The sequence below is a fragment of the Lepisma saccharinum genome, chromosome 8 (assembly GCF_977018435.1).
Source record: "Lepisma saccharinum chromosome 8, izLepSacc3.1, whole genome shotgun sequence".
NCBI lineage: Eukaryota > Metazoa > Arthropoda > Insecta > Zygentoma > Lepismatidae > Lepisma > Lepisma saccharinum.
In genome coordinates, this window is record NC_139236.1 from 84923552 (window position 1) to 84941128 (window position 17577).

The 17577-nt window shown below is 38.3% G+C and overlaps 1 protein-coding gene across 3 annotated transcripts in view; it reads left to right on the plus strand.

Moving 5' to 3' along the window:
- Positions 1–17577, plus strand: part of LOC145991609 (solute carrier organic anion transporter family member 74D-like) — an 81040-nt gene that overhangs the window by 55079 nt on the left and 8384 nt on the right. For all 3 annotated transcript variants that reach the window (XM_083127671.1, XM_083127673.1, XM_083127672.1), the window contains exons 5-9: positions 6580–6654; positions 7144–7317; positions 8366–8554; positions 10224–10413; positions 16633–16765. In XM_083127671.1, the coding sequence (XP_082983797.1) occupies positions 6580–6654; positions 7144–7317; positions 8366–8554; positions 10224–10413; positions 16633–16765 (761 nt within the window). The remainder of the gene's footprint in view (positions 1–6579; positions 6655–7143; positions 7318–8365; positions 8555–10223; positions 10414–16632; positions 16766–17577) is intronic.

The window sequence follows — 17577 nt, forward strand, 5'->3', positions numbered from 1 at the left end:
CCCTGCAAATATTGCCTGAATCAATCATAGCAAACATTTCTATGTCATCTGCATACTTGGCTTGGAAACACAGAACTTTATAACATTAATGAATTCAAGTAGTATAGGAAAGTGGGGGAATTGTGCGCATCTAAGCAATTTTCATTATATTTGGAAAGGTTTAGCTTGAGAAAATATGAAATTTAGCTTAATACTTTTTCACTCTTTCTCTTTTTGAATGAAATAATTATAATTGAAAGAAAACAGTGTGTACGTGAGTAATGCATCATGTAATGCAAACCTACACTTGCGCACAATTCCCCAACCTATGGTTTAATGATACGCAAGGGTAGGGCAATGGTGCACATTAATAAATAGTTCAGCAAATAAAAATGTATGTAGTTATATATCAGATTAACAACATATAAATTGAATGTGTTAAAAGTGGTTGCCTTACAATTGTAGAACAATTGAATTGCTGTTTCAATATTTAAAATTGAAAGAAAATTAATGGGGAAGACGATGTTATTTTCGTTTACAAAAATCACACACGTAATTGTTGACTGTATCGACACCAGTACACTCTGCATGGCTCCATTCACAGCAAGAAACACATCGATACCATCACCGTCTTTCCCAAAATCACCACAAATTCCGCAACGGTCATTAGTGTCTTGTACAATCAAAGCACTGCCTTGTCCCCGTTCTAAGTCTACGTCATCCAATTCATCGTCATCAAAAACAATTTCTTGATCCTGGGTGTCTGACTCAGACGACTCTGAAAGTTGCCTTTTCCTTATCAGCTTCTTCTTGATGCTTTTCATTCCACACGGACGTTTATGGTGTCGCGTTATTTTGTCCAACTTCTTCTTACTTCCTTCTTGTTTCTTCTTTTGGGCCTCTTCTAACTTGCGTTTAATGGGCGTAATGGTCAAAATTTCTGAATGTTGTTTTGCTCGCCGAGAATTCTTTACAGTTTTGGTATCATTCCCTTTTCCTTGACGTAATCCCATTGGGACAAAGGAAAGGAAAGAGTTTGTTCCTGCAGCAGATGTTGAAGGCACATTATTATCAGGATTTGGATGGATGATTTCTTCCACTAAGTCTTCATCTGCACTGTTCGGAATGCCACATGATTTGTTCGAACCTTTAGGAGAGGAAGAATCTTTGTTTTCTTCCACTAAGTCTTCATCTGCACTGTTCGGAACGCCACATGATTTGTTCGAACCTTTAGGAGAGGAAGAATCTTTGTTTTCTTCCACTAAGTCTTCATCTGCACTGTTCGGAACGTCACATGATTTGTTCGAACCTTTAGGAGAGGAAGAATCTTTGTTTTCTTCCACTAAGTCTTCATCTGCACTGTTCGGAATGCCACATGATTTGTTCGAACCTTTAGGAGAGGAAGAATCTTTGTTTTCTTCCACTAAGTCTTCATCTGCCCTGTTCGGAATGCCACATGATTTGTTCGAACCTTTAGGAGAGGAAGAATCTTTGTTTTCTTCCACTAAGTCTTCATCTGCACTGTTCGGAACGTCACATGATTTGTTCGAACCTTTAGGAGAGGAAGAATCTTTGTTTTCTTCCACTAAGTCTTCATCTGCACTGTTCGGAATGCCACATGATTTGTTCGAACCTTTAGGAGAGGAAGAATCTTTGTTTTCTTCCACTAAGTCTTCATCTGCACTGTTCGGAATGCCACATGTTTTGTTCGAACTTTTAGGAGAGGAAGAATCTTTGTTTTCTTCCACTAAGTCTTCATCTGCACTGTTCGGAATGCCACATGGTTTGTTCGAACTTTTAGGAGAGGAAGAATCTTTGTTTTCTTCCACTAAGTCTTCATCTGCACTGTTCGGAATGCCACATGATTTGTTCGAACCTTTAGGAGAGGAAGAATCTTTGTTTTCTTCCACTAAGTCTTCATCTGCACTGTTCGGAATGCCACATGATTTGTTCGAACTTTTAGGAGAGGAAGAATCTTTGTTTTCTTCCACTAAGTCTTCATCTGCACTGTTCGGAATGCCACATGATTTGTTCGAACCTTTAGGAGAGGAAGAATCTTCAGCGATAACAAGTGCAACGTCCTGAACAGGAGCAAAATCATGATCCTGAAACTTGTCGGGATTAAAGGGAAATATTCCTGTAGAGCGGAAACCTGAAACAGCTTTCTCCATTGTTGCAACTTTTATGAAAGCTTGATTTAGGAGTTCAGCCAAATCATATTCTGTCACCCTCTCATGGCCAGTTGTAGTTAAATAAAGATCATATTCCCTGTACAATGCATTTTTCAATGGACTGAAAAATGTTACGTCGAGCGGCTGCAACCGGTGTGATGTGTGCCGTGGCAGAGATACCATATGAATGTGGTTATTCCTGCAGAATTCATAACTCTCAATTGAAATATGGCTTGCATGGTTATCTAAAATAAGCAGCACTGGGTCACTTGCTGTGGGTTTTGCAGATTTCTGGAAGTGAACTAGCCACTCAGTGAACAATTCTGCATTTGTCCAACCATTTTTCGAACACTTGTAAGATAGGACCATTTCTTTGTAATTGAGGTGTCATACGTTTCCGCGGATAAATCAGCATTGGAGGAATATAAGATCCAGCAGCGTTGACAGCAAAAACACCAGTTATTGTGCGCCCTTTTTCTGCTGAAGTAGCAGCACCAATCCTCTTCATACCTTTCGCAGCGTAAATCTTCGGGCACTTCTTTGGGACGACCGTGATGCCAGTCTCATCCATGTTGTAGATTTGCCTTGGCTCAAATTTATATTCATCCATAACTTTCTGAAGATTTGAGAAAAATAGCTTCGTTTCTTCTTCATTGAATGCAGTAATTCTATTTAAGCTTATTCCTTCGGGTTGTCGTAGAGTTACATCGGGATTTCGTTTTAAAAATTCGTACAGCCAGTCTTTACCTGCTAGAGCATGTTCCCTATTGAAAGAATGTACAATTTCGTGAGCTTCTGCATATCTAAATGCTATGCGTCTTAATTCTTTCGGAGTTAACCCGTAGAATAACTTTGCCAGTGTCAGAACATAGTCCTTCAATTCACTTTCCACTTCAACAGAAAACGTTGATTTTCTTCCAAGCCGGGTTGGAGAAGGCAGATCACGATTTTCTACAAGCTTTTTCCGTAAAGTAGACTCAGGTATGTTGAACCATCTGCCAACTTCCCTTATTTTTCTTCCTTCATTTTTGATAGCGTCCAGAGCGTTTTTCAGATTACCCTGAGAGTAGGAGTTCTTCTCAGTTTTTTTTGTTGTAATTTCGTGGCATCTCTGAACAAAATTAAAACCTGGGTATTACTACTTGTTTCACCTTTAATGTCGTTTGGGGAAATTGAGCGCATTCAATTACATATACGGGGGAATCGTGCGCACCCTTTCTCCGAAGCGCACCATTGCCCCACACCAACCTTACAAAAAATTTACTTTCTAGAAAAAAATATAAAAAAGTTAATCTCGTAACAAGTAGACACGTGTATAGACATGATCATGCACTATCGAAACAAGCATAGTTCAAAACACTAGAGTAAAAATTTAAGACATACTTCCTTATTTTCGCCAACAGCAAAATAACAACAATGGACACAAAAACAAACCTCCACTCGCTACACACAACACAATACAACTGGCGCGAAAAGCCCAATGTAGTAGGGCCTCCCCCATGGCGCAGTGGTAGCGTCGCCGCCTTGTAATCAAGGGGTCCCGGGTTCGATACCTGGTGGAGGCACAAGTGGTTCGGATCCCACTATAAACTGTAGGTCCAGTCCCGATTAGCCTTACTGTGCATAAAGTGGACTTAAAACACCAAATCAAATCAAACCCAATGTAGTAGTATTTCCTGAGACGCCCGCTAGGTCTTAGCATGAATCGAAAGCTCATTCTCTGGCTCGTACCTTCGGAAACGTGGTGCGCACGATTCCCCCACTTTCCCCTAAACTATGGTATTGTACTTTTTGTATTATATTATTTTCTTTTGTATTATATTATTTTCTTTTGTATGGTATTCTTTATAAATTTAGCACTGCAACCCTGTATTACATGATGTCTTCCATATCCATGGATATGAGCCAACGGAAATTTTAAAAAAATATTATTATTAACTAACTAACTAACTCTCTACCCTTCTTGCCGGTCCCCGTGGCGGAGTGGTTAGCACTATACCGCTACGATGCCAGTGGTCCCGGGTTCGAATCCTGGCCTGCGCATGGATGTTTGTCAGTGTTCATTCATCATAACATCACTCATCCCCATCTTCGCAAATTAGCTAAAAGTGGCACAAAAAGCGAAGTAAAATAAAAGGAAATCAATCTCTACCCTTCTTAAAACCGAAGGTTTATGGCTGCAGCAACACAAGCCTTCCATGTGTCCTTATCCTGGGCAAAATATAGCCACTATTATTATTATTATTATTATTATTATTATTATTATTATTGTCCTAACCGATTTCCTTTAGGTCCATCTCAACGTTATCCCTCCATCTTCGTCTTGGCCTTTCTACAGGTCGTTTACCATCAGGTTTCCCAACAAGATCCTGTAAACTCTTCTTTCCTTGCACATTCGTTCCACATGGCCTGCCCACCTAAGTCTTCTTCATATAATTATCCTAATAATATCTGAACATGAATACAAATTATACTATTCTAAATTATGTAACATTCTCCAGTCACCTGTCTCCTAATTCCTTTTAGGTCCAAATATTTTTCTAAGGCTTGTATTTTCAAATACTTATTAGTATCTTTATAACGAGGGTAGATCTGCTGTTTATTTTTTTAAAATGTTAATTGTAAGGTCACCACTTCAGTCGCACTTCGATGTACAGTAACTACTCAGATATTTAAAATTTCTGTTAAGCTGTTTTAGCCGTTAGAATTTCTTCTTGAAAATTAAAAATTCTACATTGTCTAGTTGTGTTTATGCTGTACATACGTTGCCCAACTTAGTTCATTGCAAGCGAGTAACTCATGCAAAAGTTGTCTTATTGTTGCATAAAAGCTGTGTGTTTATAGTTTAAACTTTCCTTACCAATCGGCAGAAATACAGGAATTACATATCAAAATTTTATAGTCCCATCTGCTGACAAAAATTTATAACATTTGCAGACATGTGTCAAGGATGGACAGTGTTCCGAATACCTAGTGGAGGCACGTACTGACTCGAATCCCACATTAAAATGTAGGTCCAGTACCGATTAGCCTTACTGTGTATAAAGTGGACTTGAAACCCCAGCTCACTCACTCACTCCACTAGCGTACGTAGGATTTTTTTCGGGGGTGGCTGCGTTTTAGGGAGAGTGGATACACAATAAATTATTTGACATTTAGCATTTTTAACATAGTTTCAAAAGTTGTTCAAAGACAGAAATTGTGACTTGGGGGGGGGGGGGGTTCTTTACTGATTTCATTTGAAAATTTTTATTTTCTCAAAATTTCAGAGGTGGCTGGAGCGCCATCAGCTACCCCCTACGTACGCCACTAGAATGTTCATGCAGGTTAGATCGAAGTTATGACACACACTGGCCAATCTTTTATTGAAAAATGATATCGATGTACGAGCATCAAAGGAGGGTTAAACATGTAATTGACTACAAAAGGATATCGTACCTCTCCCCTTTACATGGAAGTAGTGGTTACTGCAATCGGAATCCAGTGATTCCACTATGTCCCCATCTAGTGGGAACATAGTGTACTGGGGATAGAATCCAGGATCCCTTGATTACAGGACCACGCCATTGCCTGATAGCAGGGGCGCCGACTTGTCAAAATCATTGGGGGGGGGGGGGGGCTCTGATCACTGAAATAAATGAATGAATGACTCACTCCCTCACTTTTTTAAGTTTTGGCCTCAGTGTTTGGAATCTCGTAAAAGCCAACGAATTCCTAAAAAATATCAATATTTTCATTCACAGTTCCAATGCAGAATGTCAGTTGTTCACGGATGGATATGTCACAAGTTTCGTCAACCATAATAGCAAAATATTCCGACTTTTAATATCTGCTACCACTGGGCGCAAAACAGATCTCCCTAATATATCAATGATCTCGATCTGAATTTCATGTGAGAGCCATTTGTTGCCCGAACGTCCCATCCACTACCCTAGTTCATGCACATCGTCTTTTGAAACTCCTTTTAGTAAAAATGTTAACAATAGTCATAATTATATACTTAGTTTATAGTAATAAGTCATGTGTTTTGCTGTCTCTGGTCATAGCCCCCCCCCCCAAAGTTGATGGTTTAGCGGTCTCAGCCCCCCAAAGTTGATGGTGTAGAACATTTCAAATGTGTATTTAAAGTTAAGTTCATGTGGCACAATTCAGAGTAAACTTTACAAGAGAAGTAAAATTATACATTAGATTCTCTTAAGCAAAATTATTTGGGGGGCTCTGCTCCCACATCGATAACATTGGGGGGCTCTAGCCCCCCCCCCCCCCCCGCCAAGCCACATGGAGTCGGCGCCTATGCCAGATAGTATCATATAGTTACGAGTGTGCTTGAATCCCTTTGAAAAATTGGTGCGTAATCATTGTTCCCGTGTATATAGTTATCATACCATCTGTGGCAATAAGTCTTACTTTCAACTATTTTCATTTCCAGCTGTTGTCATTGGAATAAGGTCCCTGGGTCCAAAGATTGGTATGCTGCTGGCATTTCCTGGAATCTGGTGGCTAGGTAAGTTTGGTAGGTTAGGTTTGGTTTTCCAGTTGGTTCCTTTCTGATTTGATATTTGTATGTACAAAGTAACATACTTGCAATGTACATTGTTACTTAGCATGTTACTAATATTATAACGAGTGTAATTCAAGATAGATAGACAACCAGAGAGAGAGAAAACTATGATAGATAAAGGATCCGAAGCAGAGGGGAAAATAGAGATGTAAAAGAATTGAGACAAACGAAGACATAGGTAAATGAAGGAGAGTAAAGATAAATGGGGGGGGGGGGTAATTTGATTCCTGGCGAAAGCCCCCTTTATCCCTCTGCCGGCACTCATGTATGGCAATGACCAAGAATATCCAATAGGTGCAGTGCAGGAACACTAATTTTGAGTAAGTGTGCTGGCCTTTTTTTTAGGTAACCCTTATTTCACTCCAGTCCTTATTTTAACTGGATTCACTTGCATTCACATGGTCAGCTAACGCAATTTACTTTTCGTTTAAGGCTGGCCCATTCTAGGTTCTTTCCTAGCTGTGGGTGGGATCCTGATCGCCATGTTTCCTGTCCAGCTGCCCAAAATGGTGGTCATGGAGACCGCAGCAAGGATTCTGGGAGCCTCACAGACTCTTTTGTCCTCTGAACCTGAGGACCTAAATGAAGAAGTCGCTCCTGCACGAGGTATTAGTACAGATGTTACTTCCCTGTCGTCATAATATGTTTCTCAATTCGGAATTTTAAATTAATTTTTATTTCTGCGTTTCTTATTGGTTGGTAGTTGGAGAGATGGTATCACGTGATCCATGTCTGATCACAAGCTCATACAAGGGTACTTAGCACTGTTAATATTTCATGTGAACTTTTTTTTATTCCTTGTCCTGTCAAGAATCACCTCCTGAAATCAGCGTGGATAAAAATCATGACTATTATTTTTTTAAAAAATCGTTTTGATGATTTTTTTTTATTCCAATCGATTCTTTTGATTTTTTTAAAAAAAACACGCTTAAAATTGTTTGTATGGTTTTTGGCACCAAGCATATAGATATGTTTTTTATACAAAGGTTTTCTCAAGTAAACGGGCCTCTAAATTTGAACAGTTTCATTAAAGCAAATAAAAAGAATTATGCAAATATACATTTTTTCTGTTTCTTGTACTGTATTTATGAGCCTACTATGGAAATGTTTGTTAAATGTGTTAATGAAACTATAATAATTTCAGTAACGTTTCTTACAGTGAAAATAAAACATTCTGGATGTACTACTCTATAAATATTTTTATTGTCTTTATATCTGAATTTTGGAATTTTTTTTATGAGGGTTTGCAAAATATCAATGGTAATGACAATGTTTATGGTTTAACATGATTAGTATTTTGTATATTTTTCTACACAAAATATTTGCTATTTTTGCCTATAAAAATTATTGAATTTTAAATGAAGAGAAATGTAAGTGTGTTTAGTTTACATATTCCATTTCCTTTTGCATGAGCTTCACACCATCAGTATATATGTACTTTGTTTCCTTTCTTTTTCCTTTCTTAGAGCCTAATAAGCGCCATTAAATGATTACGAGATCAATGTACTTTCACCAAACTTGATTCTCATATCTACGAAACCCTTATATACATTATTCTATAAATTATTTATTTTAAGTGAATTAAATCAATTATTTTTTTAAAAAAAATGTACATGTAACTGAGTGTACTGAGTGTTTTACATTTCCTTTAAAGGTTTTCGTCCCAGCTTGAGACGAATTATCACGAACAAGATGATGATGCTGAATATATTAGCAAGCGTCTTTTACGAAATGGCATCCAGTAACTTCATGCTTCTAGAAAACAAATTTCTCCAAGCCCAATACCTCCTGCCGCCTCCTCAGGGGGGATTTCAAGATCCCTGGGTGTCACGCGTAATAACAGGTAATTATCGTGTACTCTTGAATACTGGTAACTTGCATTCACTCGGCTGAAAGGGGAGTACATGTGAGCCATGTATTCACATGGTTACGAAAAGCATTATTGAGTGATGTACTTTGAAAGTTTAATGCAGTAAATGATAGTCTTATGAATAGCATTACTTTAAAGATAGATTGTAGTAACATTTTTGTATTTCTGGTTTATCTCTTTATATGTAATTTGGACAATAAGTAAGCATTCCCCGCACCTCTCACATTTCAAAGTAAAATTGTAGGCAGGGGTTCCAACTTTTCGAACATTAGTTCACTAATAATCTCATAAGTCCATGTATCATGGTATTAATGCACATCAACAATGCATTATTTTTTTATAAAGTATTTTCTGATTTCACATTTGACTGATAATCCACAGGAATCTGACAACCAGGTACATCATTATGTCAAAATAGGTAGAAAATTACAAAATTGAATATATAATTATAAAATAATACAATGGATCCTACAGTCTTATACATCATCCCAAGTTCATATTGTATCTTTCCACAAGTTCAGTTACTGAACCTCTGTCCTTATTAAGATATGTTAGAATTGAGATATTCCTCTGGGAATATCTAGGAATGTCATAAGATATATTATTCAAAAAGAATTCACTATCTATTTGGAAAGATAAAATCTTCTGTACAAAATTGTTCCTTTTCATATTTCTTCTTTCTTCTAAGGTAGACATGTTTAACTGTGTTAACCATTCAGAATAATAGTGATCATAGTAATTATTTTCAAACTTCGTGCATAATAACCTGATAAAAAGTTTTTGAACAGATCAGCTTTTTGAAGGTAATTCTTGGCTGTCATAAACCACAATGCATTAGCATATTCAAGAATATGACGAACTATTGTTTTATACAGGTATATTAAGGTACTTTCTTTTTGAAAACCTTTCCATGAGAAAAATATGTAACCAAGCATTTTCTTTGCTCTTTTGCAAGTTTCTGAAATGTGCTCATTAAATATGAGAGAGGAGTCTATTAATATTCCTAAATCTTTATGGCTATCGCACAATTGGATTTTATTTTGACAAATATAATAGTTGGAGACTATGTAATGAACTTTCTTAGTACATCTTAAAATTTAACACTCTATCAAGTTAATTTCCATTTCATTAATCTTACACCCATTCTATCAAGGGTAGCCTGAAGTCGAACGACATCATTATTAGTTAAAATTTTCCTAAAAATTTTTATATCATCTGCATATAATAAACATGTGCTAGTTTTAAAACACAATGTAACATAATTGATAAAAACAGCAAATTGAAATGTGCCAAGTGGCGACCCTTGAGGTACCCCACAAAATATTTCTCTGTTAAAGGAAACTGTTTCTGCAATCTTAACAGAAAAAATCTATTTTCTAGAAAGTTGGAAAATCATTTGAAAAATCGGGTTGAGAATCCCATTTGGTCTAGTTGATAAATTAACAAATGATGGATGATAATAATAATAATAATAATAATAACAACGGGCCTATATAAGTTGGCTCCACTGCTTGTAGGCCTATTTCTAACACTGGCTATAAACTAAGAATTACAACTATCAAAAACTCACATTCTTGGTTCAGCTACATAACAGGTGAATTTGGAAAAATAACTGCAAAAGTTACTAAAATTTTATTTTCAGGTTTAATGAAACCGCCGTTCGTGGCGCTGGCTGTCATTGTATCCGGCCTAGCCATAGCCAGAGGTAAACCACGTGCTAGATTCGTAGCTGGGTGGAATGTGTTTATAGCAGCCATCGCAACAGCACTTGCTGTTTCGTGCATATTTCTTGCTTGCAAGGTGCCAGATATAAACGGTCAAACGGAAAGGGGGTAAGTAATATTAATAGGTTTTACGAATGAATAGTTGTATTGATCACTGTCGCTAAATGGGCATGGGGGAAAAAGTAGTTCAATATGAGTGTCAAATTATCCTTAAAATGTTCAGTCATTTTACTGAACCATCTGCTTTCTAGTTCTTTGATGTGTTTTAATTTGTCAATGCAAAGGAAGTAATTTCCATATTATTTATAATACTAACTCATTTCTGCTAAAGGACATACACTGAAGGAAGAGCAAACTGCAAATACCCTCAATGCTAGCGCACCCGTTATAGTTTTTAATAATAATCAACCAGTCATATGCAGTATAGGGAATAGAGTGCTGCAGGGAGAGGGTTTCGCTTGAGCGTCAAATAGTTCGCACGGACGACGCTAGATAGCGTGCGGAATTGAGAGCTTCTTCGCTCGAGCGAATAACGCTCAAACAGGCAAAACAAGTTTTACACACTCGAAGCTCAGTAGTACACGTATTACCGTAATTTGTCTGTGGTAGTAGGACCTCAAATATGGATCGTGAAGTGAAAATCGCAGTGAAATTGAAACTGAAATTGAACACAGTCATCATCTCCATGTTAAAATGTAGTTTACTATATCTTACCAATAGACCGTGTTAGGAATGTAAACATAAACATTGGTTCCCCCGGAGCTTCCGGTTGAGGTCAATCCCCGTTGTTTGTAGTACAGTTCACAAGTATACAAAGTAAGAAATGAGTACTTGTTTTGATCAGTTGTGCGACGATAGCGCCACAGACTGACGATACTTTTACCTACCATGAAGGAGTGAACTTGTTGAATCCTTTGGATGAGCAACTGCAGTGTAGATTATTAAAAAACAACGTTTGTTCATTAAAAATAACAAAAGTGCTGTGATACGATTAAAGTGTTGAACAAGAGTTCGACTTCCATTGTACATTTTCAAACTCGAGGGTAGATGGCAGCACTAACTTTAGTCTAATTACACGTCTATCTCTTCTACAACCTTCCATATTCTCATACTCTTGATCATACGGAAGTGGGCTATTTATTTCCTCTATGTCCTTCGGAAACCTATGAAGTGCTACTTGACTTAATAAATTTGTTCCTTATCGAACTGTGCAACCATATGCTGCACAGCTGGCACCTTTTTTCTTGTAAGAGAATCTTCACTTCGCAGTTTCATATTAACGTCCATAGAACCGTCAGCGCAACAGGGTGTTCGATGGGAACCAGATGAGTGCGCATGCTCAGCCTTTAACACCGTCTATACAGTGATATATGAAAATGAAACAGATGATTGTGGTCTGAAACTGCCAGTACGGGTATTTTACATGCATGTGTCCAGGAGGTGCTCGTTGCTATGTGAAGTACGTATGCATTACGTCATCTGGGAGGATCGGGTTTGACGGTGCTCGTTGCTATGTGCAGTAAGTTTGGTGCGTGGCACATTTAGCTACTAACACGTCGCAAAAATCGGAACAAGCAGGTTATTGATTTTGTCGCATTCGATATATTTTTATTGTATTATTTCTCTTGAAATGAGATTGTTTTGTTCATTCCACCTATAATCATGCCTAATTGTGCAGTAACAAGCTGTGAGAATTATAACCAAACAAGTAAAGGAAGTGATATAAAATATCATAGATTTCCAGCTGATAATCGTGTAAGTAAACAGTGGATTCGTGCTTGTGATCGAGAACATAATATTAATATTAAAAATGCGAGAGTGTGCAGTGCCCATTTTTGTAAAGAAGACTATGTGCGAGATCTAAGAGCAGAACTTCTGTGTTTGCCAACAAAGAAAGTAGCCTGCTGAAGCCAACTGCAGTGCCATCACTAAAATCACACCATATTACTTCAGTGCAAAATAATAGAGAATGTGGAGTTGCAAATTCTCCTGAACCTTCCTCTTCAAAACATGAATCATTTTTAGGATGTGCTGATAAAGACTGTGGAGATGTACGCTACGAAAGGTGTGAAATAAGGAAACGTTCCTCAAATAAGCTAAATACTATGTCGCCGGAAAAAAGAAAAATAGACGTAGGTACAGAAACTGCTAGCAATGTTTCGATGTTGGAAAACACTATTCATCGCTCAGTCGAAAAAAAAAAAAATAAATAAAAAAAAAAAAAAGTCGGTAACGCGTCTGATTACCATGCTAAAGGTCCCGGGTTCGATCCCCGGCCGGTTCAAATCCGGGAACTTTTCTAACGATGGAAGCGGCCCCGGCGCCCACCCAGCGTCGAATAACATGGGTACCTGGGGGAAACCCTGGGGTGTAAAGGTAGTCAGGGGCGTGATGCTGATCACATCACCCCCACTCACGACCGGATCAAGAAAGTGTGGGGCGTTACCCTCACACCCCCTATACGCCTTCATGGCGTGGTGCTATGCACAGGGGAGCACTTCACTTTTACAGAAGAACAACACACGTTTACATAAAGAAATTAATAAGTTAAAGATTAAGAACAAGCTCTTGCAACTTGCTTTAACCAAAGAAACTAAACAAGTTCAAAATCTTCAACATAACCTAACCGACAATGTAACAAGAAAACTCACGAATATCTTGGGGAAAGTGTTCAGTGACACTCAAATACAATACTTAGTACACGGTAAAACGAAATCCCTATGGACTAAAGATGATATAAGCAAAACGTTGATTCTTCGAGCCGTTTCAAAAAAATGTTACGTTTATTTGAGAAATACAGTTGGTATACCTTTCCTGGACTTTCTACGTTAAGAAGATGGGTGTCGAATTCATTTCGTTGCCTGCCAGGTATATTAGGTGATGTTTTGCAATTGATGAAATATGTGTGAACTCTCTCTAATTGAAAATCACATTACACTAATAATTTGTTTAAAAGTTTGTTTTATTTAATTTCGTATTAATTATGTTCGGGTCTCTGAGTTCCATATTTTCGGAAATTTTACGTACAGGAGGATGAGGAAGTAGAGTGTAAGATTGACATTTCGTGCTACAAAATTTGTGTTGTAAATAAAACCCCAAACCTTGAAAACGCAAGTCCAGTTTGTAATGTCCATAAAATGTTAATTTTCGATATCAAGGTGAGGTTGTACAAGTTACCGTGCTGATAAGTTACAGTTGTGTGAAATCGTTTTGCGTATTAAAAGCTATAATACGTGTACGTGCAAGCGAAGAGCGAAAGTGTACAAATACGAATGCAACATCCTTAACTAGCCGAACCTACTCGAAACTGGATGCTAAGAACACCAAACCTAATTCACCTAACCTACTAATTCAAGCGTACAGGAAGGGATTCACGAACGCACAGAAAATTTATCTCATTGATAATATTTAGCAAAGCCAAAGCGAGATTCAAAGGACAACACGGTAAGCTCACGTATAGTCAGGAGAATGTTGCCAATATTACTGCATTTTTTGTTTTCAATTCCATATAATTTATATTCCTTTGCGGTGGACAAGCCAGGTAATGTTAAAAATCAAACAGTAATAATGCCTTTGAGGAAAGCGCGTGAGATGTAGAAATTTCATGAAGTCCCTGACATGACAACGGCAATCTACTTCTGGCATACATACAGTCATATAGTACACATGTACCGAAATCTTGTCATGCGATTTTGTGTGTAATGAAGAGATTATCATCCTGCAATCTAAACTTGGGCCAAATTACGAATTCAAAGGACATAATTAATTCTTAAGAGAATAGTTTTTCTATTAACTCTGTCCATTTAATTTATAATCATTAATTAGATTTAACTTGATGTTCACTGACATTAGGTTAATAATGTTGATAATTATATTTCTCCCTTGTACATGTGACATTTAGAACAGGTTAAGATAATATATCTGAAGCATAAATGAAAATATAGCAAATATGTTACAAGAAATCATAATGAAGGACTGTACAAGGGTATGAATCGTTAAATAGTAAAATTTCATTTTTGGACTTTGTCTTGGATTTTCCTATTACATTTCCAAATACATTTTAGTCGTCTGTAACCAGGAAAAACTATTCTATATGCCGAGCTTGTGGCACAAGTATATAGTTCGTCAACTACACCACAAAGAGCTTACTGTTTTAAAGAAAATTTTCCACGAAAGGAGAGTATGACATCCATTGTTTACACTGAGTAGAAAGGTACAAAATCATCCACATTATATTTGTGAAATATTAAATTGAACGAAGTAGTAAAACTTCATTAATGGGCATTATATTTATTTCATACAATGCTCAATATCGTGTACATAATGTTATAAAACCGGAATATACATTTTATTCAAGAAGTGTAATTTCCTTTACTGTCGTTAGAAGGCAATTACGTGACATTTTACTATCTTGTCTTCGCGATTAGCCCAAAGTGGCAGAAAAGCGGAGTGAAACAAATAAACAAAATAAATCTATGAAACGATCATTTCCTTTTTAACTCTTTCATTCATGCAATTCTTCTTTAGCATGTTAAAATTATAGTATACTATGATTATAGAATGAAGACATGGTAAATGAGAACATGCGCAACTATCTTTGTACCACATCGATCAGAAAGTTTGAAAAGTATGGATTTTCACAATACGTTTGCGAGTTTTCAATTATGTTACTACTAATACCTCCCCGATGGCGCAATGGTAGCGTCGTTGCCTTGTAATCAAGGAATCCCGGGTTCCATACCCGGTGGAGGGACATAGTAGTTCGGATCCCACTTTAAACTGTAAAGTGCGCGTCAAATCTCCGGCATATGGCGATAGCCAATAGCAGCGCAATGCAGCGGTGCCATGTCGAAATCTCACACGGAAAAGAGACAGCGTGTTCGAGCGAAACGCCTTGTCGCGGAGAGCACGGAACTAGGCAACGCCGCACGTCTGTGATTCGCTGGTGCTGTTCAGCCTTTCAAGGCCATATGCAGGAGATTTGACGCGCACTCTAGCTCCAGTCCCGATTAGCCTTTCTGTGCATAAAGTGGACTTGTTGAAACACCAACTCAATCAATCAGTCATGTTACTAATCATTAAAGGAATGCCTCAATACCATCCCGAAGTTTCGATAATTAACAATTCCCCCTCCTCAAAGTTATAAAACACTTTCCCTCTCTGAACCTCGCATAGAAATTATAGCTGCCGTTTGCTTCGGCCAAGCCCCGAACGAACATAACCGAAGGGGCACCGAGCATAACCGATCGTCCCATAAGACGTCACGCGCTCGTGCATGATCGGCAATTTCCGGATGGCGCTACCTCATATACAAGGGTTGGATAAAAAGTAATGGCAACACTGCTGTCCCGTGAAAGGGGTGAGTCACAGCGACACAAGCGTTTCGTGGCTGATAAAGGAAGTATAGTGAGTGGGAGCGATTGTATGTTTTTCAGTCAAAAACAGCAGTGCTCTGAAGCAGAGGAGGAGAGTGCAAGCGCCCTAACAATATGTTTAGGCAAGAAGAACAACGTCTCTCAAGCAGACGGTCAACGCAGCCTACTTCTGCACCTTCTTGCAACACCACCTTCGTCTCGCATTAAGAAGGAAGCGACGGCACGGTGTCCCATCATCCTGCTTGACAATGCAAAGTGTCACACTGCGAACAATGTGACGGCGCTCCTGCATAACTGGTAGTGGGAGGTACTGGAACATCCGCCGTATTCACCGGTATGAGACCGTGTGATTACGACCGTTTTGTCAAAATGAAGGAACCACTGGGCGGGAAGCACTACGACACGCGCGAAGTCATCATACGTGCTATAGGGCGGTCACTGCGGGACATCGACAGAGATGTACGCGCTGACGGTGTACGACGCCTTCCATACGTGTGACAGAAGGTCGTAGAGATGAGGGGCGATTACTTTGAAGGAATGTAACACGTGCTCCTCTGCCAATACAGTCAAGTACCAATTATACCAGTGTTGCCATTACTTTTTATCCAACCCTTGTATTAAGTTACCTTGGCAACTGTCTACGATTATTGTCACTTTAAAATGATGTTCCATTGTATACGCTCGAGGGGTGAGAGACTGATAGGGAAACTGGAATGGGGTCCAAGAATTAATTACTCTCACAGGTCAATAACCAGGTATTAATTGTACTGGTTCAATGGTGATGTGGTATTAATTGTTCCGACAGAACGGCGATCCGGTATTAATCTTTGTTTTTTTTTTATTGAGCAACGAGTGCAAGTCGCTGATTCATACGAATTTTAAAATTAGTTGTTTATCGCAAATGTTCGTTATGTAAGAACAAAATTTCTATTATCGAAATTGTATTTTTCAGCTTGACACAATCGTGTAATATGGACTGTAATTGCAATCATGAGGTACAGTTCTACCCTGTGTGCTCCGAAGATAAAATAACTCACTATTCTCCGTGCCACGCAGGGTGCAAGAATTATGGAAACAATATGATGGTAAGTATTTTAAGTATGTTTTATATTGTGATGTCCAGAAATATGTTTTTCCGCATATCAATAACTACCATAAACTGCTGGAAGGGAGAAACATCATCCCTACTTAACAATGTTAAGGTGTTCAGGGTTGGCACTGATATTAATTTTTATCTTTGTAATAATTATTAAAAATGATAATACCGTGTGTCAACAAGATCATGCCAGGCAACCTTGTCAGGATCCAGTGTCGTAGCATGGGCATTTCGGGTGGGAACGCCAAGTCCGAAGGAAGGGTCGGCCCTTTTTGTGCTTAATAATTTACTTATGGAATTAGTCGCCACATGTATTGTTTATTTGCCTGAAGTCAGCTGGGTTTTCAATAAAACAACATCCATGCATGTTTTAGCTAGAAAATGAGATGCCTCACTATGCCACAAATGTTTTGAACTCTGGTGTTTTATACCTTTCTGCATGACGCAAGTCATTAAAAACCTACCTGAATCATAAGCGCCTCTGCACAACAGTAGACGTCATTGTTGTGGATGATCCAACTACTGATTGATTTGGTTTATTTTACTTCGCTTTTCTACCACTTTTGGTTAATCGCGAATATCAATATGAGTGATGATGAAGGGACACTCACAAAGAACACCCGTGCTAACGCCGGGATTCTAATCAGAGACCTCTGTCATCTTGGCGCGCTGTGCAAAACACACTGACACGGAGGTGGGCGGATGATCCAACTATCGTACACTCTACTGACGTAGCAGTGCCGATTAGTAATTCAGACCACTATTTATTGCATCTTGGGATGGTGATAAACTTTTTAAAAT